Source organism: Dipodomys ordii, unplaced genomic scaffold, assembly GCF_000151885.1.
Source record: "Dipodomys ordii isolate 6190 unplaced genomic scaffold, Dord_2.0 Scaffold26, whole genome shotgun sequence".
Lineage (NCBI taxonomy): Eukaryota > Metazoa > Chordata > Mammalia > Rodentia > Heteromyidae > Dipodomys > Dipodomys ordii.
Genome location: NW_012267242.1, coordinates 9,521,219 through 9,545,561, shown reverse-complemented (window position 1 = coordinate 9,545,561; position 24,343 = coordinate 9,521,219). Strand labels below are relative to the sequence as shown.

Sequence of the window (24,343 nt, the reverse complement as noted above, 5' to 3'; positions counted from 1 at the left end):
ATTTTTATGTTGATTCATTAAGATTGAATTTTCATGGAGGATCCATATATTCAATTAGGAATTTTGACTTGTCTTTCAGAGATCCTGTTTTCTGAATTACTGTTTCATATTGAAGCTTTTCTTTCCTTTTTGAATAGCATTCTTAGTGGATTAGGTTTCAATAATATTACCTTATAGGACTTCAAAAAATGGAATTAATATTGTCTAGCATTGTGAAAGTTTTAATTTAATCTAAACCTTTTTTTTTTTTTGGTTGTGGGGCCTGAACTTGGCCTGGGCGCTGTCCCTCAGCACTTCAGCTTAAGGCTAGCGCTCTACCACTTGAGCCACAATGCCACTTCCAGCTTTTTTTTTTCTACTTATGTGGTGCTGAGGAATCGAACCTAGGGCCTCATGCATGCAAGGCAAGTGCTACCACCGAGATACCTTCCCAACCCCTAATCTAAATCTTAAACCTCTTAAAGTATGCTGCTGAAGTTATTGTAATTAAGACATCCGAAGAGCTAGTTTTTATTTTTATTTTATCATTACTTAGTGGTAACTGAGTTTGAACTCAGGGCCTCCCATTCTTACCACTTCAGCCAGGCTTCCAGCCCAAGAGATAGTTTTTAGAAACCTTGTTTTAAAAGCAATATAGTAATGGGTACAAAACTAGGATAGAATTTAGTCTGATTGTTGACACATTTTAATATTCCTTGAAAAGGAGTGGCAAGGTAGTGGAAAAAGAGTAGACTGTTAACATTTTTAAAAGGAATTTCCTTACTGTGGGGTCATAGCACGTCATTTTCATGTTGCTGCTAAGTACCTTCATTGCAATAAAGTTAAAAGCAATTAAGACATCTGGTCAAATAATTCTTGCTACTATGAATTCATCCTCATAAAACCATCCTTAAATAAGCAGTGAGAATCATAAGAAACCACATGAATGCCAGGCCAGTAGAGTGACTGATTTCTGTGAATTGAAGGAAGAAATTCCTTATAGTGTTCACAAGTGATTTTGAGGTTGAACCTCCACAGCAGCGAGTAACACTGAGCTGTTGCCAAGTCACCGGTCTTCAGTTCTGAGCACCTGCCTTACATGTTTCCCAAATGGCACACATCTCATGATAATCCAGTGAATGAACAGACACTGGGGAAATATTAATAAACAAAATTTTATGAACTATTACTACAAAGAACTTCAGCAACAAGGAGGATAAAGTTTATGATCTTTCAGTAAACATTTTCAGCGTAACAGTCTGCGACCAGATATTGGAGGAAAAATAAGATCAAGCTGTAAACACCATTGCTCTGTATTCAACTGGTACACACTAAAAATAGGATAATGGAAACACATGTTCTTAAAGCATTTCCACAGGAAATGTTCATATTTTTGACATTGTAAATCATTTAGCAATTACATATGCTACATTAACTAAACACAGGTATTCTTTATTGCACATTTCAAAGTTGGAAAGACACTCTAGCATAAGAGGTGATTTTCTTTAGAGAGGAAAATATTTTTTGTTTGGCTCAAAAATGCACACTGCCAAGGCAGCTTAGTTTTAAAAACCTTTTAAAATAAACTTTGATTTTAAAGCCAATGAAATCCTTTATCATAGTGAATAGTATACAGTCCACTCTCTCTCTGATTGAAGTGTCAGAGGTCATAGTTACGGGCTCTGTTTTAAAGCCTGAGAGCAGTCCTGGCTACTGCCCTGAGAGGCAGATGGTGTCTCATCTCCGGAACCCGAAGGCAGTGAGTCTCTTGCAGTAGGTGGTGGTGGGTAATCCTGGGGACCATAGGTTGGGGGTGGTAATCGGGCACTAGGGATAAAGTACTCCCTTGGACCAAGTGAGCCTAATGGTCTAAATGGTGCATGTCCTGGTAAAAATTCCCGAGGGTCACGAGGCAGGTCCCGTGTCCCAGGTGTGACGCCGGCCGGTGCATATTCTCTTAAGCCTAGTGGTGGACGGATACCAGGAACTGCAGAACAAAATTACATAAGCCATTTTTAAATATCAGGGAACATACTAAAACTAAAATTACTAAAAGTATATTAATATATTCTCTATGGTCTCCCGACTCCAGAAAGTCAAGTGGTGGGCATGCTCACTAGCTGAGGCAAATTCTGAAGCTCAGCAAGTCTTACTTCCAGCATATGGCCAGCAGCCACTAATCAACACATGGGACTTAACATGGCTCAAGTCTAAAGCTTGTTTGCTTTACATCTCAAATAACAGTTCTATTTGTTCATGATGGATGATGAAATAAGAGTTTATTCCAAAAAATGAATTTTGATAAAGGAAATATGAATGTTTACTACTATTATCAATAAAAATGATTTATGTAGCCAGGCACTGGTGGCTCACACCTGTAATCCTAGCTACTCAGGAGGCTGAGATGTAAGGATCATGGTTCAAAGCCATCCCGGGCAGGAAAGTCTGTGAGACTCTTTATCTCCAATAAACCACTAGAAAACTGGAAGGGCTGCTGTGGCTCAAGTGGTAGAGCACTCGCCATGAGCAGAAGAGCTGAGGGACAACGCCCAGGCCCAGAGTTCAAGCCCCAGGACCAACCCCCCCAAAAATAAATTTACATAGTAAGTATCTCAGCATGCTCCTAACATCTGCTAACAAAAGGTACCTACACTGCAGAAAAAGGCCTTCTAGTTACACCTAAATAAATGCAGCCTTCATCAGGCCCCTGTTACATTGTCCTTTTTAAAAGCTCAGTGCTATATACTCTCAAGGTGAGGAGAGCAACTTTAACCTTATTGCTTGTGCTTCTATCTTTATGCTAAAAAGGTTGTACACATCTGGAATTAAAAGTCATCTTAAGTTATGGTACATGTCATTCAGCTCCCATCCATTGCAGTCCATAGCCATTAGTATTAAAAATCTACAGAAGTAACATTTCTTGCTTTCTATATAAACCCCTCTGTTTTGTCTGCAAAAGGTAACTATTGCACAGCTCAGTATAGGAAGATTATGTAATGCTCTATGTATACTAAGAAATTTGGGGGAAAGATAAAATGTACTCAGTCAGCTTTATTCTTGTATTGCAAAGCCCTACAATAGCAACTGTTTTAGCAAGGAATAAAAAGAAAAGGTGAATATGCTTTACAGTAAATTAATACTGTTCAGATCATCATACCAAACGGTGGAGGGAGTGGCCGAGGCCCAAAAGGCCCACAGAGCTGAGGAGGTGGTCCATATCGAATGGGTGGTGGTAGAGGACCTCCTATGGGAGAACTCATCAGAGGAACCCCCGGGAAAGGAGGGGGCCCTTTTGTAGCCATATTAACCTGCAAGAGACCATTCCTATTTTGAAATTCTTTGACATGTCAGAGCACCAACACCTGAAAAGCAAAAACACAGTTGAAGCAGACACCAGCAACCCGTCCAAAGAGCAAAAACTGCAACAAAACTCCACCCCCTTTCCCAGCACCAGGTTCCCACTGTCAGTTCAGAGAGGTTAGAAGGATGCCACCCAAGTAAGCAGGCTCATTGAACATGTACTACTACTGTCTGTACAGGAAAAGGGAAAATGAGAAACTCAGCTCATTAAGAGGTGATTTCTAAGAAAAGCTATGCCCTACACACTAAGATTTCCAAAAGAGTTTCTTCATGTCCCTCTCATCAACACAATAGCTCATTTCTTGCTATGTTAAGAAAGCAAAAAATAAAAGAACGAAAATCCCTTCTTTATATATTATGACCATCAGTACTCAAGAGTACTTTCAATAGGCCTTTCAGATATTAATTAAATGCTCACATGATGCAATCAAAGCATGATGATCTTATTTTAAATATGAGGGACAGAGGCAAGACCTTAACTGAAGTTCACACAGCACATAAAAGGCTGAGTTGACACTCAATGCCAGGTTTGACTCAAAGCATATGCTCCTCCTACTTCTGCATCTAGTAAAGTGGTTGCTACTCTCTTATTATAAAGCCTTTCAGTCAGAAGCATCTTGGGTCTTATATGAACTGCACTTGGATAAAAAGCTCTCTTAAGACATACATGTCCCAGGAGTTGGAACTTGGAAGTATTTCCCAACACAATGTTATACACATGAATTAGCAAGGCAAATATTTACTTTCACTCACTAGTAAATTATATGGGACACTAATCTTTTCTATGGGAAACTGGGTTGGAAACTAATAAGCATCTTGATTTCAGCACTGAGTAGCACTGAGAAGTATAATCCAAAGACTTAGCAGCTACAATAGCTACACAAGTTTCAAGAGAATACAATTGTATACAATATTCACTTTGAGCAGACATTTTGTTAACAATCTAACTTTTCAAGCCTTGCCTAACATTCAAATGAAGAAATTTTTAAGTAGCATACTTCCAAACACAAAGTAATGGTGAATTATATAATTTATAACCAATTCATTTTACCTCAGCATGCAACACAAAGCACACAATATTAAGTTGGAGTGGACTTTTCACATTCTATAGTGAATTACAAGTAGATGCTCTAAACTGGTTAATCATCTAACCAAAACAAGAGAAGAAACCAACAAACCAACCAGTTCAACGCTCCCAAATTAAGGGGAAGAGTAATATCAACACTGCCATGCAAGTTAAAAGAAATGGAGATTAATCTCATGCTTCTTATATCCTTTAGAAATACACCAAATAAAAACCCAGTTCAATCCTCAACTTCCTTTTATTTATTTTTTTATTTTTTTTGTCGGTTGTGGGGTCTGAACTCTGGGCCTGGGCACTGTCCCTCAGCTCTTCAGCTCAAGGCTAGCACTCTACCACAGCGCCACTTCCGGCTTTTGCTGCTTATGAGGTGCTGAGGAATTGAACCCAGGGCCTCAGGCATGCAAGGCAAGTGTTCTACCACTGAGCCACCTTCCCAGCTCCAATCCTCTGCTTCTAAGTACTCACTGTGACTGGATGCTCAGCCAAAGAGACCAGGCTAGGAACTGAGGGGCCTTCAAGCTCTTGGGGGGCAGTTTGCTTTTTTAAAAAACAAAAGAGGATAGTACAAACCGAACATACAAACTGGAGATGAGGTAAAGAGAAAATGCTATAAGAAAACCTACATGTTCTGTCACTGTTATAATCTAGTGGGAAAACCTATGTGTTCAGGCACTGTGGTAATTTAGCAGGAACATAGAGCTTACCTTGCCTTCATCTATCGTCTTGGCCGGAGAGGAGCTTCTGGAGCTGCTGTTCATAATGGGAGCAGGACCAGATCCTGGGTCTATGGGAGGCCAGAAAACTGACTCAGACTCACTCTGATCTATATACTATGAGAATACATTTTGTGCCCATGAAATTACTTAGGTCCCTTACCAGAGGCTGAGGGTTTCCCAGATGCCTCAGATGACCATCGAGGACGAGGTAAAGGCCCATCCACTGTTCCTTGAGAAAGAAATATAGAGCCCTGGCATGTATGTTTTTAAGAACTAACTGGACACAACACAGCTCAACTCTTAACTAGAAAAGGCAACATTAAAAATAGATCTCCTGCTGGATATGGTGGTACATGCTTATTACCCCAGCACTCAGAGGAGACTGAAGCAGGATCACAAGTTCAAGACCAACTTGTGCTACACAGAAAGACTGTTTCTAAAAAGGAGGAAGGTATCCCACAATACAGATGAGTAACAATTTGTTGTCTGTACAGACTCAAAAGAAAACAAGAACTGCCATGGATTGAAAGATAATAAACACTGCATATTAATAATACTAGTCCTATAATTCAGAGTACCAGCTGGACGTGGGTGCTTACAACTGTAACCCTAGCTGCTCAAGAGACTGATTCTGGGAGGTTCACACAGTTCCAGATCAGCCTAGAGAAGAAGGTATGCCACTCTTATCTCAACCAATAAAAGCTGGGTACAGTGGCATGCACCTGTCATCCCAGCTGTGCAGTAAGCATATATAGGCTGCTAAGGGCAGTCCAGGGGAAAAGGAAGACCCTATTTAAAAAAGAATGAAAGCAAAAAAGGGATAAGGATGTAGCTCAAGTAGTAGAGTGCCTGCCTAGCAGGCACAAGGCCCTGAGTTCATACCCCAGTACTGAAGAAGAAAAAGTACTGTCCTATATTTCAGGTTAGCACTTTTTTTTTGCAGAAAATATGTACTCTGGCTCTAAGAGCTGTTAAGCATTTCAATTGCAGTAATGAGTAACAAAAGTATATATGCTATGTAAACTATAAGGTTTTAAGGCTATTTTTTACAATATTCATTGAGCAGCCCCATAGAGATTTAAAAATAAATATACTTCCCAGTATATAACTTAAAAAACAAGAGGCCTCTCGGAATATGCATAGTTTCTGTTGTACAGTAGATCTTGCAATAAACTATTCATTAAGCTAAATTAAAACATTTTCTTCTATGTCCTAATTGACCCAAGTTATAAAATGCTAAAAAGAAAGAAAACCCTTGAAACAGTTTATTGCCAAGTACTATGAGAATGCTCACCAAATTCACTTCTAGGCACATCTCTTCGACTGAGAGTGGCAGAGAGCGGTCTCCCTGGTGGCTCTGCAGTGAGGGGAGGGGAACACTCTCCCCCACTCACAGGCGATGGGCCAAAAGAACCATTCTGGCTCAGTGGACCTGAAAAAATGCTTTGTTACTACTTTTAGACCGTCTTTCTTTTATTTCATTTAGTAACTTCTTTGGATTATTTCTAGGCATAGAAATAAATAGTAATTTACAGACATAACCAAAACAGATTGCAGCACTTGGCAAAATTCCCCTACCTCTTCGTGGAGGGTTCTGTGTATTTGGTCTTCCTGGCATTGGTTTTACAATCACAGGTTCATCTTGTCGCATTGCCATCTTTTGAGACATTTCCAATAATCTTGAATATTTGAAAAAATGGACTTAAATATACAATATCAATCTTTATCACTTAGCACAGCTGTAAAGCATTCTAAAAGCACTAGAAATGTAGATATCAAAATCACATACTTGTGTCGCAGGTTAGCAGCTTCCCTTTTCTCTTCAGCCATAGCCCTTTCTGCAGCACGGGCTTTGAGCTGTTGAAGGGAAAGTATTCAAATTCAGATGTGATAAGCAAGGCAGAAAACAAAGAAGAAGAAGAAAATAAATACTTACCCAGTTATCATGAGCTTTTTTTTCATGAGTAGCAATCTGAAAAAAAAAAAAAAAACTCACATCAAAAACGTATTTAGAGTCAGGCACTGATAGCTCATGCCTGAAATCCTAGCTACTCGGGAAGCTAAGATCTGAGGATCACAGTTCAAAGCCAGCCCAGGCAAGAAAGTTCATGAGACTCTCATCTGCAACCAGCAACTAGCCAGAAATGGAGCCCTGTTTCAAGTGGTAAAGCACTAGCCTTGAGCAATTAAACTCAGAGACAGCATCCAGGCTGAATCCAAGTCCCAGTACCAACACACACATACACACACACACACACATACACACACACACACCCACATACATACACACACACACACACACACACACACACACACTCATTATAGCCTTTGTAATTTCCTGTATTAGATATCAAAGAATTCTAAAACTACAGTACAGTAAAATTTTTACCTGGTTCTTAAACGAGCGCTCAGTTTTTTGTAATTCTTCCTCCATTTCTTCAATTCTCCGCCTAATATACATGGTTTTATCAGTTAAAACACAACTGAATAAAATTTGAAACAATCTGCAAATTTTTCATTTACTCTTAACAATTGCACTTTTAAAGATTTCAACAGACATGTAGTTCATACAGTTACAATAAAAGCATAACATGATCAAAACTAATCATAGTTTCCTTGTTTATCACTTAAAGCAGAAGAATTGAGTTGATAAATTACAATTTTTGTAACTGTTCCTCAGTATATTGTCAAATACTCTGCTAGGAATATCTTCTTCCACACAGCCTTATTTTTCCCTTTACTATATCCAAAGGCAATTGCACAAAGCTGTGATTACTGGATCTATTAAATGGTACAAGTACTTGAATAGTTTTTTTTTCACATATTGCACATTAAATTGCTTTATATTACCTTAACTCTGTACATCTACTTACAATAACAAAAAATTATTTTTAATTACCTCAGTAGACAAAAACCTCCAAACTGTTAATATGAACCAAGTTTCTACAGTATTTCCAATATTGGGTCGAAGTAAATTCCAGTTAACTTTTTCTCAGTCAACTAAAATGTATTTTTTTCCTGTATAAACGGAGTATATTTACCATTGCTTTATTCTTCTATGCTATATTCTTCTACATAAAGTAAAGGTAATTTAAAATGAAGTGAACACAAGTTATCCCAAGCCACTGGCCCCTCTTTAAAAGTTGAACTCACTTGTAAGTTTTGACTTCCTCTGCAGCCAAAACCACCTTCTCATCTGCAGCTGACAACCGCTGCTCTCTTTCCTGCCGCTCATACTCTTCTTGACTCAGTTTCCTAAAATAAAACCAGCTGTCAAGTGAAAGTTCTCTTTCCTTACAGAAGTCGCTCTGAATGCTCTGTCCAAATGTCATTTCCCCTCCTCAAAAGTGCAAACATAAAATCATAGGAAAGAATTCAAACCTGCTCTGTCGGAACTTGGACTCTGGCTTTCTGACAAATCACCTCTCTACATAATTCTCTAGCCACTAGTAAACAAAACATATCTAAAAAATAAAACACCACTGTGCTCCATGAGTAAGTCTCTTATCCTTGGGATGATGAAAAGTCCCTTTATTTCAATGTGGAAAGCCAGGACTGACCAACGTAATTCAAATGAACTTTACTAGGAGAAGAGAGGGAATATTTACTTCTCTTATTCTGCCATGGGAAGGGCACTAAATACTTTTCTTATTTTGTCACTGAAAAACTATTGCTCAATCCAAGACTAGTACATTTTAAACATATTGTCAGTCAAAGAAATCCTTTCAGGATATGTCTTCTAAATATGAAAATAACCACAAAACATTTGCACACTATTTCAATGGGATTATGATTAAGAAAAGGCATATCTGAGCACTTGGAAATATCTCTCACTCAGAAAACTAGTCAGTCCCAATCACGAAGGTCAAGTGTGAACTACTATCTTACTAATCTTTATAGACTGTAAAGACAGCAGTATTCGATGTATTTTAAATGCTCTTTTCTGAATCCTGACACTAGGGAGGCTGAGGTAGGTGGTCATGAGTTTTAGAGCAGCCTATCATACCTAGTGAGGCTGTGTTTCAAAACAAAACAAAACAAAATCTACTTTGTTTATATTTGTATTACCTTACACACAATTCCGATTCAAAAGATAATAACTTGAAATTTAATTTTGTACTAGTCACAAGCAGAATTTTAAAAGTTAAGAGAAAGAATTACTAACACCAAGGAGAAATTATTCAATTTTTTATAGCTTCTCATTCAATACTTTGGCTAATACTTTATGTGTGACTGTAACGTACTAGTTAACTTGTAAGATGCTAAAGATAAAAGTACAGATAAAGCATTATTCTTGCACTGAGAGTTCAATTTTATGGATAAGAGATACATGCAAAAACAAAATAATCTCTCCCTGACTCTGGTTTAAGAAAGAATGTGAGAAGACAATGTCCAAACAGAAATGTACTCATTAATTGACTTATTTAACTGTAACTGCTCTGTACACCACCTTTATAATAAGAATAAAACATGTTTTCAAAAAAGAATGAGAAAAACTAAGGCTTATAAAAAGACCAAATGTGGCATGGTGGTACGGTCATGTAATCCCAGCACCAAGTATACAGTAAGACCCTGTCTCAAACTCCCGAGAGTTTTGTTTCCAATAATGGAGAATAAGTTAAGTCAAAATACTATGAACAATCAGAACATCTGGAAAAAAAATAATGTCCTTGAAGGCATAGAGCTAATAAGGCAGTGAAGACATGTGTTTGTGTTCAAGAAGAATAGAAAAAAAGAATCTCAGAATCACATGCAAGGCTGACATTTCTATTTTTATTTTTTTGTCATTTTAGGGGCTGGGCGCTGTCCCTCAGCTCTTCAACTCAAAGCAAGTACTCTACCACTTGAGCCACAGTGCCACTTCTGGTTTTCTGGTCGTTTATCGGAGATAAGAGTCTCATGGACTTTCCTACCTGGGCTGGCTTTGAACCACGATCCTCAGATCTCAGCCTCCTGACTGATGCCCGGCAAGGCTGACATTTTAAGCCACTTTTTCTCTACATATTGAAGACAACAATGCAGAGATAAAGAGTCTAAAGATAGCCTCCTGGACCAGTGGCATTGAGGTTGTTAAGGGGAGGTACATTTTAATAAGTACAGGATGTATGTTGTGAGCTTTAAAAAGGTGAGCCAAACAATCTATGGCTTCACCAAGCTTAATCAGCAGAGTAACTAAAAATATTCCCACAATCCAAAAGAAAGCAAGCCAAGCACAGTGGTGCAAATAGTCATCCTACCACTTGGGAGGTGAGTCTAAGTAATCTTGATCCCATTACCATCACTCCCACACACACACATACACACAGAGTCAAACATGAACACAGAGCCGGGCACTGGTGGCTCATGCCTGTAATCCTAGCCACTCAGGAGGCTGAGATCTGAGGATCGCAGTTCAAAGCCACCCCGGGCAGGAAAGTCCATGAAACTCTTATCTCCAATAAACCACCAGAAAACTGGAAGTGGCGCAGTAGCTCAAGTGGTAGAGTACTCACGTTGAGCTGAAGAGCTGAGGGACAGCGCTCAGGCCCAGGTTCAAGCCCCATGACTGATTAAAAAAAAAAAATGAACACAGAATAGGCCATCAAACAACAAATCCTTTGTTGACTTTAGAAAATTCACTCAATCAACTGTAAAGAAAATTAAAGTTTGAGATATTTCATAAGAAAGGGACACTAGAGACAGGTGATTAATTATGGTATGGGTCTAAACTGAGAGTGGCTGAGGAAAGATAGCAAAGAAACAGAATGGATTTTCCAAGAGAGAAGTTGAATAAACCAGCTGTTAGTACCTACAACTACTTCCCTGCATATAAATTACAGAAACATTATCTGACTGCTGATTAGAGCAGAAAGAAGCTATGGGAAACAAGTCACAAAGGAAGACCAATATCTATCACAAATGGAGGTGGGAGCGTAAAAAAATCTTAATGAAGTATGGCTCACACCTATATTCATAACAACTCAAAATCTCTTCTAGCTAGGCTTATGTATTTGTTGTCTCAGCTAAGGGAGAAGTATAGATACAAGGATCATGGTCCAGGATGGACAAGACATAAGTTGGAGAGCCTATTCAAAAATAACTAATCCACTGAGTGGTAATGATAATGTAAACAATAATGTAAATGTAAACAACATGGAGTGAAACCTTACTTTTGCAGAGCCATTTCCTTCTGCTGGTAAAGTTCATTAAGAATCTCAACTTTCTGTCTCAGAGTTTTGCACTCATCTTCCAGTCCAACTTTAGTGAACTGCAGTGTACTGCGATCATCTTCCAATTTCTTTATTTGTTCTATAAAGGATAAAACAGTTACCTTTATATGTGTGCAGAGGACTGGAGAACTTGGTTGAGCTAAGTGCTGGGTGGGTTGAGAAGCATGAAAGGAAGAACCTAGTCTATATCTTCCTAGTAAAATTTTAAATCTCTCCAGCATGTGGGAATTTCTTCTCAAGAAGAACCTACCTTCCAGGGTATATATAGTGGACATCGAGGCTCTTAGTTTAAGTTGTAAAAGTTTTAGATCCTCTTCAGCTACTGATATTGCAGTTTGTGTCTAAAAATTGTAGAAAACAGATGTATTCTTACAAGTGAGGCATGGTAAGAATTCAGACACTAATTCAACTCTATAAAAAGGACCTACCCGAGAAACATCCATCATCTGCTTAATTTGATTTTTTATCTTCTCACTCCGGCCACCTGAAAAACATAGGTAGTAACTGCTTTTTCTTCCCTTGCTTTTTAAACTCGATATTTTCTTGACTTCCTTAAAACTAAATAATGATTATGTTTAAACGCTGGAGAAAAAAACAACCAACCAACAAAACTGACTTTAAAAGAATTACAAACTTAGAAGAAAAAGTTCTGTTTGTACAATAAAAAATGTCCCTAAGCAAGAAGCCATGTGTAAGAATAAAGTCCTTTCTTCTCTCTCAGGCATAACTCAACCTGGGCAAGTGTTTTACTTAAGATTCACTTTTCTGTTCTGCCCTTGAATCTTCTATGAGGTGTGGTTTAAAGCATTCATCAACCCAAGAAACAACATCGGGAGTTACTTTCCTCATAAGTACACACACTACTCTCTAGCTTCTGGCCACCCTACACCTCGGCCTTGATAGCATTAGATTATGATTCTAACCCCAGGACTTTGAAATGAGTTGTGGGCCTTAGAAGCACAGAAGTATAGACACGTGAGTATTAATACACTATCTCCATAAACATAAGAAGAAACAAGTTTCTCCAACAGTGTTCAATATTTACAGGTAAAAGACATGACTAATGCAGTTCTGGCATAGGTATCTAGTTCTCAATGGGATGAGAAAATACAGTCAGTGCCTTCTGTATGCTTAACTGCCACACTACAACTCAGCAGCCACTTCTGCCAAATGGAGACAGACGTATCTATATGTCCAGTGATAGTGTTTACAACTTTAAAGCTTAAGAAGATATTCATCCAGCTGACACATAGAATCAGTGTACTTAAACATGAGGATAAAAAGAGTCCAACCTTCCTGAGACTGTTCTTACCTCCCACCTCTCCATTAGCCAATTCATCTGACTCATTTCCTCCTTTATTTTGATCCTCCGATTCAAATTCACACTCTAACCGATTCAATTGTGTAATACAATTAGTCAAAGCCTAAAAAAGAAGCACAAATGGGCAAGAGCTTCTAAATTTTAATTTGGTATATTTCGGAAGAATCTGTGATGCTAAGCATGCATAATGAGAATAAACTTACATTAATATTATCATCTTTATGAGTAAGAGCTACTTCTAAATCTTTCTGGGACTTCTCAAATGATTTGATTTGCTCACTGAGCTCAGCATGTGATTTGCTCCAGTCTTCAATTTCTTGCTGCAACTGAAAATTAAAAACACATGAATTATTATGGGTTAGATATTTTGCATGGGAGACATCAGGATCATGTAAATGAGACAGAAGAACAGGAAAACAAGCTCTTCTTGGTCACTAATGAGGGACTAAGACCTGCATTATGGGAGTCAGTAATAAAGTAATAAAGTCAAGAGTTCTCAAACAGGTTGGCCCCATTTACTGTATCCTTCAGAAAACTGTTTCTAATTCAAATACTTTATTTCCAATAGGAATGACTGGCCCCTTACTGAGTACTAAATCCAGACACCAGGTCAAATAACCTCCTTAGCCAGAAAAGCAGTAATTATTCAGAGTGTCTTTGTTCTAAAAAGCCCTTAGAGATTACTCAAGTTATACTGATTGGTGTTTGAAAACATAAAGACTAAACACTGAGAGCTGTAGTAACTTGTACAGAGCAGAAAAGCACAGAACAGACAGGAAAAAATCTAAGAACAGGTTCCTCCATGAATACTATCTTTCCTTAAAAGCAATTCTGAGTAGAGATCACTGAGATGTAATGACAACTGTTTTTATAGTTTATACTATCCATGACATGAACTCTTCTTTACCTGCTGTTTCTTCTTCTTTAGTCTAGCATTTTCTTCTTGAACCCGATGGCATTCAGACTTTACTTTCTCTTCACTGAGCTTAGCTTCACTGAGGGCAATTTGAACCTAATGTAAAACACTCTAATTACTAAGATAATTCCAAAGAAAAATAAGTTACATTTTCCCAAACATCACAGTTTTCATCTTTGCACATTTAGGCACACATGAAATCTGTGCTCTTTTTCAAAACAAAAAGTATTGATATTGTACAGGAATATGGGCAGCTTTACCTCTGAAAATTCTGAGGCACTCACTGAAATAACATCTTTTAACTTCTCGATAGATTTCTTTTTTTCCAGTATCTGCCAGGTGAAAATATAATACAAAACACATTGAATTTCAGTAAAATTATGTACATATAAGCTAACATGAAGAAATATTACCAAACATATCTTGAGCCATCCCATGCATTCCAGATAAAAGAAATCCAAGCTTGTGCCGGTGGCTCACGCCTATAATCCTAGCTACTCAGGAGGCTGAGTTCGGAGAATTGTGGTTCAAAGCAGCCTGGGCAGGCAAAGTCATGAAACTCTTATCTCCAATTAAACCACCAGAAAACCAGAAGTGGCACTGTAGCTCAAGTGGTAGAGTACTCGCGCCTTGAGCTAAAGAGCTGAGGGACAGCTATCAGGCCCAGAATTCAAGCCCCATGACCAACAAAAAAAAAAGAAAAAAAGAAATCCAGTTTGGGTCTACAAAAAAAAAAAATCAGGGGTTAAAGGAAAATAAGTGAGATTATAAATATTTCATAGTATCTACAACCTTCTTGGTTAGGAGATAATGTAGTGGGGTGAACACCAAAAACATAAAAGAAAATGAAAAAACTTTCAAATAAAATAGTTCACATCAGTAGTTAGTTTGTATTTTACTTTGTTTTTAGTTTTTTCCACTAGTGATAGAAGAAAACCCTGAAGTCGTGTTACATTTCTCTTGTTTAAATTAAAATTGGTAGAACAGGAGTAGAATAGACAATCTCACATACAGAAGAATTCCAAAACATTTATGAAGATACTAACTGCCTCAAGGAGCTAAGTCTTGACTCCTTAGCTGTGCAAAGTACACAGGTGTGAGCCACCGGCTTTAAAACTACTTTTATGTAATTCTAAAACTAAAAAGTTTACTGGAAAAAGATATTTTTTAATAAAACAAAATAAAATACAATGACTTCAACTAAGTGGTAGTTTCTTAGCTGTTCACTATGCTTTAGAGGGCAGAATTGATCCATTGGAAAATAAAAGAGGGTTGAATGTAAAAACACTTTCTAGGCTCATTAAAAGTAACATTGAATTAGTACTTAAAATTTTACAAGGTGAGCAGTAGATTCACCTTCCATACCCTAATATTACTTTAAATTAACAGCATAGGAAAAATTCAACTTAATCTCCAAAATAATTCAAAAGCCCTATTATAGTAACCATTAGTAGTAAAACACTTACCAAGTCTTGATTCTTGATATTCTGTTCTCTCTCTGTTTCTAACATAACACGGAGATTTTTGGCTCTGTCATCCAGAATTTCATTGGTTTGTTCAAGTGTCTTGATTTTATCCTTAAAAAAAAACCAAAATATTGAAATTACAGTAAAAATTGCTAACATTTATTTTTGCTTTTAAAACATATCCCCAGTGCTGGGAAGTTGGCTCAGTGGTAGAGTGCTTGCCTCACATGTATGAAGCCCCAGGTTCAATTCCTCAGCACCACATAAGCAGAAAAAAAGCCAGAAGTGGCACTATGGCTCAGTTGGTAGTGTGTTAGCCTTGAGCTGAAGAGCTGAGGGACAGCACGCCCAGGCCCAGAGTTCAGCCCCCATGACCGACAAAAAAAAAAAAAAAAATCCTCAAATGGCAAGAAACTTTTACCTTATATTTAATTGCTTCATCAGAAAGAATCATATTTTGTTTCTTAGTTTCTTGAACATGCTTCTTTGATTCTTTGATCTACATAAAATAAAACATTTAGAATTAGGAAGAATTATGGTGCTACCAAAACTTATTTCCAAGTAGGTGGCTCTTTATAGAAAAAACAGAGCTCTATAAATTTATTGACTGTTTACAGTGTTAGAATGGCTTACAGGAAATACTGGAAAGAGAAAACACAATTTGAAAAAATACAATAACCAAACTGTAAGACATATGGAAATAATTCAAGTTAGAACTAGAGGGAAAAGACTAAAAGAGTAATTACATACCTTCTGTTCATAATTTGACAATTTTTGTAACAGTTCTGCATTTTCTTTCATGATAGTCTTCAACTTTTCAGAAATTTGTTCTTCGGTGACTAAAAGGGAAAAATCCATAAGATTATTATGGATAAATAAAATAGAATTATTAAACATATTAACAGCAAACACATGTAGTCTACCACTATGAAGTAAAAGAACATCTTAACATATCTATTTTGCCTTTAAAAAGCAAGCTAGTAATAGCAGTAAGGGCATAAAAATTTCTTCATCAGAGAGAAACATATGAACTAAATCATAGAAATAAAGAGAGCTGGGAGTATGGCTCAAGTGGTAAGCATTTAAGTATAAAGCTGTTAAGTTAAAACTCTAATAGTGTCCCCCCCAAAAAATCCTACTTACTTCTAGCTTACATAAAACCCTCCTATAAACAGGGCACAGAGGTGTGACACACGCCTAACTAGTTGGGAAGCTGACTGGAAAAATCTTAGCTCGAGGCCAGTCTAGCAGAAAAGTTTGAGAAACCACTTGTTCAATGAAGAGAGCTGTATGTGGTGGTGCACACCTGTTGTCCTAGATACATTAAAAGCCTAGCATAGCTGGTTCACACACAGGTGTATGCCTAGGCAGTAAGTGAAACCTTACCAAACCTTACCAAAACCTTATCAAAAACCAACCAGCAAAAATCAGTGCTAGAAGCATGGCTCAAGTGATAAGTACCTGCTAACAAGCTTGAGGTCCTGGGTTCAAACTATAGTTCTGCCCCCCCAAATTCATATCAAAACCAATACAATGGATAAGAGCGTAAAATAAGTCTAAAATTTACCTTGATATACTCTATTCTTTACCTAGGAGAGAGATAAAATTCAATTTGATGTCAAACATTTGATAAACAGAAGTTTATTATTATTAATACAATTAAAGTATAACAACTAAGAATAACCATTTGGTTCAGGATAATAAATCTAGAGGATTAAAAAATACAGAAAAATAAAAAATCATTTTAGATTTCATTAATATTGATATACCATAGACAGCTTCAAGACACAAACAAAACATAAACATTTTACTTTACAGCTAAAGACATACCTAATGATTACAATCTTATGACATGAAAACTTACTTTTAATAAAAAAAAGTAGTTACTATCTTCATAAAAAATATATTAACACTTTATTTAATCAATTTCACTTATTTGTCAACCCCCAATAGCCAGAATAAAGTCTGGAAACAATGACTGTTCAAAAAAATTGAATGCTGGGTACTGGTGGCTCACACCTGTAATCCTAGCTACTCAGGAGGCTGAGATCTGAGGATCACAGTTCAAAGACAGCCTGGGCAGCAACGTCCATGAGACTCTTATCTCCAATAAACCACTAGAAAACTGGAGTGGCATGGTGGCTCAAGCGGTAAAGTGCTGGCTTTGACCTGAAGAGCCCAGGGACAGCGCCCAAGTCCAGAGTTCAAATCCCTCGACCAACAAAAAACAAATTGAGAAAACAAAAGGGCAGAATCTTTTTACAAAAACATTCCTCTTTCACTCACCAGAAAACATAAATTATATTTAAAGTCAGCTACTAGCCAAAAAAAAAAAAAAACAAATACAAATAAAATAAGATCCCTGTAATCCTAGCTACTCAGGAGGCTGAGATCTGAGGATCACGGTTCAAAGCCAGCCAGAGCAGGAATGTCTGTGAGACTCTTATCTCTAATAAAACCACTAGAAAACTAGAAGTGGCACTTTGGCTCAAGCAGTAGAGCGCTCGCCTTGAGCTGAACAGTGCAAGGACAGCGCACTAGTTCAAGCCCACAACCCACCAAAAAAAAAAAATCAGTAACTTTTCTGTATGCCAATAATGAACAGACTGAAAAAGAAATCAGAAAAACAATCCCATTTATAAAAGCCTCAAAAATATTAAGTAGGGGCTGGGAAGGTGGCTCAGTGGTAAAACACTTGCCTTGCATGCCTGAGGCCCTGGGTTCAATTCCTCAACACCATATAAGCAAAAAGAAAAACGCCAGAAGTGGCGCTGTGGCTCAAGTGGTAGAGCGCTAGCCTTGAGCTGAAGAGCTGAGGGACAGCGCCCAGGCCCAGAGTTTAGGCCCCACGACCGGACCCAAAAAAAAAAAAAAAAGTATCTAAGAATAAGCCTAACAAAAGGATAAAAAAAAACCTCTACAATGATAACTAAAAATATTAGAAGATGGAAAAAACTTCCATATTCATGGATTGGTAAAATTAATACTATGAAATGGCTATGCTACTGAAAACAATCAATAAATTTGATACAATTGCAGAAAAATCCAAATGTCATTCTTCACAGAAATAGAAAAATTAATCTTTTTGTTGTTGTTGTTGGTGGTGGTGGTTGTGGGGCTTGAACTGTGGGCCTGGGCGCTGTCCCTCAGCTCTTCAACTCAAGGCTAGTGCTTTACTAATTGAGCCACAGTGCCACTTCCCACTTTTTTTATGTGATGCTGGGGAAATGAACCCAGGGCCTCATGCATGTGAGACAAGCACTCCACCACTCTACCACTAGCCACCTCCCAGCCTGGAAAATTAATCTTAAAATTCATATGGACCCTGAATAATCAAAACCACCTTTGTATTCCAGTCCTCGGCCTTGAACTCGGCCTTAGTGGTATTCCTGAGCTCCTTTTGCTCAAAGTTAGCACTCTACCATTTGAGCCACAGTGCCACTTCTGGCTTTTTCTGTGATTTAAGTGGCAACCAGAGTCTCAAAGACTTTCTGCCCAGGCTGGCTTCAAACCACTATCCTCAGGTCTCAGCCTCCTGAGTAGCTAGGATTATAGGCATGAGCCACCAAGTGGCCAGTTCTCAAAACAATGTTGAGGAATAAGAGTAATATTGAAAGTATCACAATTCCTAATCTCAAATTATATTACAAAACCATAGTAACAAACATGTTAGTGGCACCAAAACAGATACACAGACAGTGGCACAGAATTTAAAAATCCAGAAATGAGTCTACATAGCTACAGCTATCTTATTTTCTACAAAGGCACCAAAAATGTGTTGAAAAAAGGACAGCTTCTTCAACAAATGGTGCTGGGATAGTCACATGTGAATTTGATGTTTACATGTGAGAGACTGAAGCTAGACACATTTCTTATCCTATAAAAAATAAATTCAAAATGGATCAACACCTAAATTTATGATCTAAAGTATGAAAATACTAAAGGAAGAAAGAGGGAAGACCTTTGAAAATATAGGTAGACAGGACTCCAAAGTATAGGAAATAAGAACAAGGATTGACAAATGGGATTGTACCCAATTAAAAAGCTCCTACATAGCAAAGGAAGCAATTACTAGAGTCAAAAGGCAACCTACAGAATATTTTTAAAAAAATTGCTACCTATCCTCTGGATAGAGAATATCCAACATATAAAGAGTTCCAAAAATTAAACACTCAAAAAATCCAATTAATAAATGGGCAAGCTACTTGAACATAGTTCTCAAAAGAAGTATAAAATGGCCAAGTAGTACATGAAGAAATAGTTCAACAACCTTAACAATAAAGGAAATACAAATCAAAACTACACTAAAATACTATCTCACTTTAGTCAGAATGACAATTTTCAAGAAACAGCAATAAATACTGAAGATATGGGGAACCTTTACACACTTCTGGTGAGAATGTAAATTAGTACAACCACTATGGATATCAGTAAATACATTCCTTAAAAAAAATGAAAATAGAACCACCACATGACCCTGCTATATCATTCCCGGACATACATCCAAAGGAATGTAAGTTAGGATAAAATAGAGATTATATGCGCACTAATTTATAGCAGTGCTATTCATAAGAGCAAAGCTATTGAATCAACCTAGGTATCAATCAACTAATGAATGGATAAAGAAAATGTAGTGCTTATGTACAAAGAAGTGTTATTCAGCCGTAAAGAAGAATGAAATAATGTTATTTGAAGGAAAATGGATGAATTTGGAAATCATGTTAAGTGAAAAAGTCAGAGAGAAAGACAAATATTACATACTGTTTCTCATATGTGGAATATAAACCTATTTTCTAAAAAACTGAACAAGACTGCAATATGGGTGGGGGGACTATCTGTGGTAAGGAGAGGAGAAAACAAAGAGTTAAAAGGAGAGGGTGAAGAGAGGTGTTACCTCTTAAATTTGTTTTTAAAGGGGGGAGAGAGGGTAAGAAAGAATAACAGTGGGTGAATTTGACCAATGTACATTATATACATGTATGGAAATAGTACAGTGAAACCACCTATATCAATATATGCTAATTTTAAAAGGGGAAAGAAGTTGGCTACTGGCTGAATTTAGACATGATCTATATCAGGTGATTTCACATACCACTAAAAACAGTAAGATAGATGTAAAAGGGAAAAGAGAATTGACAGCTGACATCTTGATAGGGCAAAAACAGAATCTCCAAGAATAGCAATGAATTCTAGGATAATAAGTCCTAAGTATTAACTAGTTAAAAAGTATTGCTACCCTTCCTCATAACTTCAATTAGACTTCTCCTTTCAATGTTACAAATGGTGATGGAATATTCACACCCATGGCATTTCAGCATTAAGTATCTAAGACACCACTTGTAATAAATATCAACATAGGAAAATGCATTCACAGAAAACTCCAATATAGAGAAAGAAATGGCTATTCCTCTAATGTTAGTATATTTGGACACTTAGCACTAATGTTCCTACAGTAATACACTTTCTTTGCTCCCTTTCACCGAACTAACAAGCAGGGGAAAAAACAAAGAAGCAAAAGCAGTCTTCCAAGGCAAGGACTATGATTCCACAAGGAAATGCTGAGGCTGGAGGGGCAGTAGTTAGGACATAGGGCCTACATGGCATAGTGCAGACCGAAATGGATATTACAGTTCTTGAGACAGGAGAAACAAGAATGAGAAACACACTCCAATTACCACTTCCAATTACCCTTCTGTTCTTTTTTGCCATACTTGAAGAAAAGTTCAAGGAGGTTAGAAAAGCCTTCAGAGAATCCAGGCAAAAGAAATTTTTGTAATAAAGTATTTTTTTGTCCTTGTTTTTGTTGTTTGTTGTAAACAGGATCCCACCATATAATCCTGAAACTTGCTATCTACATACTGACCCAGAAATTAGTCTGGCCTTGAACTTGTGATACTCCTGCCCCAGCTTGCCTGGTGCTAGGATTATAGGTCTGAATTACCAATACCACACCCAAACAGAAGGCCCTTTTTATTTGGGGGGGGGGGGGTCCGGTCGTGGGGCCTGAACTCTGGGCCTGGGCGCTGTCCCTCAGCTCTTCAGCTCAAGGCTAGCGCTCTACCACTTGAGGCACAAAGGCCCTTCTTTTTAAGAAATATTTACAGTCAATTGTATAGGAGACAAATTTTACTAACAATGATAGGTCTGATAAAATAATTAGGAAAAAATAGTGTTAGAAGGGGCTGGGAAAGTGGCTCAGTGATAGAGTGCTTGGCTTGTATGCATGAGGCCCTGGGTTCGATTCCTCAGCACCACATAAGCAAAAAGAAAAAAGCCGGAAGTGGTGCTGTGGGCTCAAGTGATAGAGCTGAAGAGCTGAAGGACAGCGCCCAAGCCCAGAGTTCAGGCCCCATGACTAGACCCAAAAACAAAATAAAAAAAACAAAATAGTGTTAGAAATGGATACTTTTCATCTAATGCTGAGACACAAAGTTTCAACCTGAAAGCTTTTTGTCTACAAAGTTCATTTATACACAATAATTTTCCCTAATTACATTTCCCTAATTACATTACTTTTTTTTTAACTTCACTTTGTTATGAGCATTTTCTGTGTCTCCATGTCTTTGAAACATAAAAAGTTGTCTAATAATACCCCATCGTATGGATGTACAATAATCCCTACTGGGGGTTATTTATGTTGTGTCAAGTTCTCACTCTAATAAACACTGTTATATTGAACATTCTTATACAAGGTTTTTAAATGTAAGATTACTCATCTCTTTTTAAGATAGATTACTAGACAGGATAATATGCATTGCTTTTATATATCCTATCCCATTTTCAAGGTTTCTGATAGATAGTATTAAACTACTCTTCAGAATGGCTATAAAAATTCCCAAAGCTACAGGGCACCTGTAATCCTAGCTACTCAGGAGGCTGATATATGAGGACCACAGTTTGAAGCCAGTAGGGGCAAGAAAGCCCACGAACCTCCTTATTTCTAATTAACTACCAAAAAAGCTAGAACTGGAGCTGTTGCTTAAGTGGTTGAGTGGCTAGCTTAGCTACAAAAGCTCAGGGACAGTGCCAAAGTCCCTGAGTTCAAGCTCCAGGACCCACACCAAAAAAAAAAAAAAAAATCCCCCAAAGCACTAACACGTGCATATTCATCTACTTAATCCTTTAAATTTTAATAGAAGAGATTTACAAATTGGCTTTTCTATTGAGATTATATATCCACTGTTCTCGTAGGTGTTTATCAACACAAAAACTACAGAGGTTAATCTGAATTTAGCCATTTTATGTTTTTATGTCAGTAACTTAAAATATCAGTCTGATTACAAAATATTCCATGTATTTATGAGTCAAAGTATATATTCACTTAATTTACTCACGACAAGAACAGTTCTCCAGAAGAAAATGGCAAATGAAACTATTCCCAGGAGGGCAGTGAGAACCACAGGCTTCCATGGTAGTCCATAGAAATCAGGACCAGGCTGAACATCATCAGGCAAAGTGGCAACTAGCTGAAATAGACATGTTAGACAAAATAAATGGGGAACCTTACATTTACAACAAAGCCTTCTACATTCTAAACCAAACTCAGAAAACCACCATTTCAAAACTCTTCTCAAATAGTTCCTGTTTCAATAAAGAGCAAGGCCCTGTCCTGTTTGGCTTGCATTGTTTTGAAGTGTAATATATCTAAACATCTTTTAAGTTATATTTCCAGTTCGCAATAAGCTAATAGATGGCTGAAATGCCTTGGATTGTACTTTGCTCTTAGATTCATTATTATTACAAAAAAGTAAGGGGGGAGGAAAGGAAGGGAAGGGGGAGACATACAAGCAAGTGTTGGTGGTTTGCACCTGTTAAGAGCTACTGGGGAGGCTGAGATCTAAGAATCACAGTTCAAAGGCCCCAGTCTGGGCAGAAAACTCCAACAGAAAAAGGGAGTGGAGGTGGGGTGAAGAGATGGGAGGGAATGGAAGCAAGCAAGCAAGCAAGGGTGCGCGCACGAGCGCACAAACACATTTTAATGTATAATAGATATTATTTATGGGTACAAATAAAACCAAAAATCAACATGATACTGAAAAGCCCAATTAATGTGTCATTCCTCTAAGAGTTTATATCTTCATTCCATTCTACTCTTATATAAAAAAGTGCTGAGTAAGTTCACTCAACTTTTTTTTAATGATTGCAAATATATTTATTACAATTTACCGATTAGTTAACAGGTATATATACAAATAGAATTTCAACAATAAAATTCCAACAGACTGGTTACATTTAAATCAATGGATCCGAAGAAGCCAATTAGAAGTCTGCCAGTACCTTAACTTGACCTTCCATAAATTATTAAAAAATAAAAATAAAATCTGATAGGTTTGACTTCTAGTTAGATGGAAGAGGTGTCATCACATTTCATCACTGAGAAATAGAAATGCTACCTGTCTATACAAAGCTCTTCTCATGCTACATTCACACGTAAAGCACCATGACATGACTTCAATGTATAAAATGTGCACGAAAGACCTCCAGGCGTTTTGTTCTTAAACATTGGTTAGGGGGCTCTTAACATATCTAAACATTGGATAAGTGGACAAGAATTTTGTCAGCCAACTTTTGATAACTTGGTCCAGCTAGACTGCTCCGAAGGTAACTGTCCTAGGTAAAACTCAGTGCCTTAACTGTTTCCTCAGAGACAGTGCGTTACAACAGCACCTAGCCGGTTAATCACCCGGCCGGTTTGTCGGGGCCTGCTAACTGTCAGACTGGCCCATCCCCCCCCCCCACACACACACAGGACATTACGCTGTTTGGATCGCGACTGCATTCTAGAACCTGACACAGTGCCGGACGCTGTGCTCCGTTACAAAAATAAATAAATAAATTTCTCAAATGACAGGTACCAGCCCTCGTTAAAGAGCCCAGAAACATCCTGCCCGCCGCTTCTTCGCCCTCTCGATCGGGGGGTGGGGGGGGGCATCTCGTTCGCCTGTCCGTGGGTCGGCCCGTCCGTCCTTCCGCCCTCCGCCTGCCCGCCCGAGCCGGGGGTGTCCCCCCGCCCCCCGGGTGCGGGGACCGTCACCTCCAGGAGCTTGGCTATGAGGGCGGCGTAGAGCACCGACAGGGGGCCCAGAAGCTCCGGATCCCCCGCAGAGGCAGTGACAGACGGCACGGTGGCCGGTACCGTGTCCATGGTGCGGGGACGGCGGGGCAGAGGCGACGCTTCCCTGCGGATCGGCCCGGGACCTCCACTTTTCCCGTTTCCTCCTCCGGAGGGACCCGGCCAAGGGGGGCGGGCACCGGGAATGAACTTCGCCTTCCCCAGAAGCCGGCACCTTCC

At 38.2% G+C, this 24,343-nt stretch overlaps 1 protein-coding gene across 1 annotated transcript; it reads right to left on the bottom strand.

Moving 5' to 3' along the window:
* Positions 1 to 1,135: 1,135 nt before the first annotated feature.
* On the bottom strand, positions 1,136 to 24,343 carry Mia3 (melanoma inhibitory activity family, member 3). Its single transcript, XM_013015230.1, has 23 exons — positions 24,086 to 24,343; positions 22,386 to 22,517; positions 16,619 to 16,640; positions 15,802 to 15,890; positions 15,473 to 15,550; positions 15,052 to 15,162; positions 13,846 to 13,917; positions 13,577 to 13,681; positions 12,873 to 12,995; positions 12,661 to 12,772; positions 11,777 to 11,832; positions 11,599 to 11,689; positions 11,289 to 11,427; positions 8,293 to 8,394; positions 7,529 to 7,589; positions 7,076 to 7,111; positions 6,929 to 6,996; positions 6,718 to 6,818; positions 6,434 to 6,571; positions 5,300 to 5,368; positions 5,128 to 5,207; positions 3,137 to 3,287; positions 1,136 to 1,966 (listed from the first exon to the last, which is right to left on the bottom strand). Exons 1-23 carry the CDS (start codon positions 24,194 to 24,196, stop codon positions 1,653 to 1,655), a joined length of 2,361 nt encoding a protein of 786 aa, XP_012870684.1. The 5' UTR covers positions 24,197 to 24,343; the 3' UTR covers positions 1,136 to 1,652.

Coding starts and splice junctions, on each gene's coding strand:
- Mia3 (XM_013015230.1), bottom strand. CDS start 24,196: ATGGACACGGTACCGGCCACCGTGCCGTCTGTCACTGCCTCTGCGGGG. Junction 15,163..15,472: donor ATGAAGCAATTAAATATAAG/GTAAAAGTTTCT, acceptor TTTTTTTTTAAG/GATAAAATCAAGACACTTGA. Junction 7,112..7,528: donor AGCGCTCGTTTAAGAACCAG/GTAAAAATTTTA, acceptor TTTTTTTTTCAG/ATTGCTACTCATGAAAAAAA.